The 1448-nt window shown below is 34.1% G+C and overlaps 1 protein-coding gene across 1 annotated transcript in view; it reads left to right on the forward strand.

Moving 5' to 3' along the window:
• ABCB5 (ATP binding cassette subfamily B member 5) overlaps window positions 1-1448 on the forward strand; it is a 147956-nt gene that overhangs the window by 96095 nt on the left and 50413 nt on the right. The window contains exon 15 of the mRNA XM_012555850.2: window positions 531-674. Coding sequence (XP_012411304.1) covers window positions 531-674 — 144 coding nt within the window. The remainder of the gene's footprint in view (window positions 1-530; window positions 675-1448) is intronic.

The following is a 1448-nucleotide window of genomic DNA, read 5'->3' on the forward strand; positions in this document are numbered from 1 at the left end:
AATCTTCTCAGATTTTGCAACATTTTGCTTGTAAACAGAAACTCTAAAACAAGCCTGATGTTTTAAAAAAAAATTCTATAAACAAATCATGAAACTGGAAAACTTTCATACTTAAAACTTCAGTAAAACTTTTACGTTTTGAGCTTTCTCTGCTTAGGTCCTACCTAGATTTTTGTCTTATCCTAGCATATGACATTCCACCCAGTTAGGAGGAGTAAAGATAAACATGCCTGTCAGTTCTTCTATGCTTCTTAGCTATTAGAACATGTGGATTAAAATTTTAATGATGAGTAAAATGTCAAAAGGTGAGAAATGCACAAATAGTCACTTTTGGGTAAGGTTGTTTAATTTTATGTTTTGGCATCATCATTAATTTAATAGATAGTGAAATTTTTCTAAGAAAAATTCTGTTTTCTACTCTGCCACCATTATATTTGATGTTTTACATTATAACTGTGTTTATAATTGGCTAACTTCTCTCCACCCCATTATGTTCTCAAACTGTGGTTTTTTTTTAATTTTATTTTTAGGCAAGTGTCCCTGAAGTTTCTTTACTAAAAATCATGAAATTAAGTAAGTCTGAATGGCCTTTTGTGGTTCTGGGGACATTGGCTTCTGTTCTAAATGGAACTGTTCATCCAGTATTTTCTATCATCTTTGCAAAAATTATAACTGTAAGTAAAACTAATTTGCTAACATTTCTAACAATTTTCAACAAAGTGTAGCCTGGGAGAACAGATTTGCTGCACTCTAACCCAACAAGAGGAAAATTGGGACTTTTAATGGGTCACCCCTAGCATGGGGTCCATGATGGGAAGGTTAACAAATGTTCTCAGGGGACAAGGCAGCGTCTATTGTGAAGTGTTTGACTGGCCCATGTTGACTGGGCAATCAGTAAAGAAGTTGCTTTGTTTTCTAATTTTGACTCAGTGCTGTATCAGCATTCCAAAGCACTGAAGCAATAAAATAGACAAATACGACTACTTTCTTTTCAGCTAGTCAGAACAATAGCAATTTTTTTATTACCATCCAGCTCAGGGAGAGGAAGTAACAAGAATTTGACATTGTGCTGAAGGATCCCGGAGAGTTGGTGGATTCAAGGATCTTATTCCATCCACGTTAAGTCTTCAGTCTTCCTGATTTGCGTAGCTGCACTTTGTCAATATGTGTGTAACTACTAATTTTAGGAACAATTTCTCTGCACATGTACGTAGGTTTCACATTGCAGGTACTACTCTAAATAGAGGAATATTAAGAAACTTTACGAGGTATTAGAAATGATAGCTAATTCAAACAAACTGAAGATTTCTTCAAAAATGTACCTTAATAATAATAGCAGATAGCAGGCTCGTTTGCCTGATCCCATATTTACATAGTAAATGAGAGAATTAAAGGCAAATTATATTTATCACATGTAATGGATGTAGACAATAGAAAAATAACACACG

Source organism: Trichechus manatus, unplaced genomic scaffold (assembly GCF_000243295.1).
Source record: "Trichechus manatus latirostris isolate Lorelei unplaced genomic scaffold, TriManLat1.0 scaffold00050, whole genome shotgun sequence".
In the NCBI taxonomy this organism is placed as follows: domain Eukaryota; kingdom Metazoa; phylum Chordata; class Mammalia; order Sirenia; family Trichechidae; genus Trichechus; species Trichechus manatus.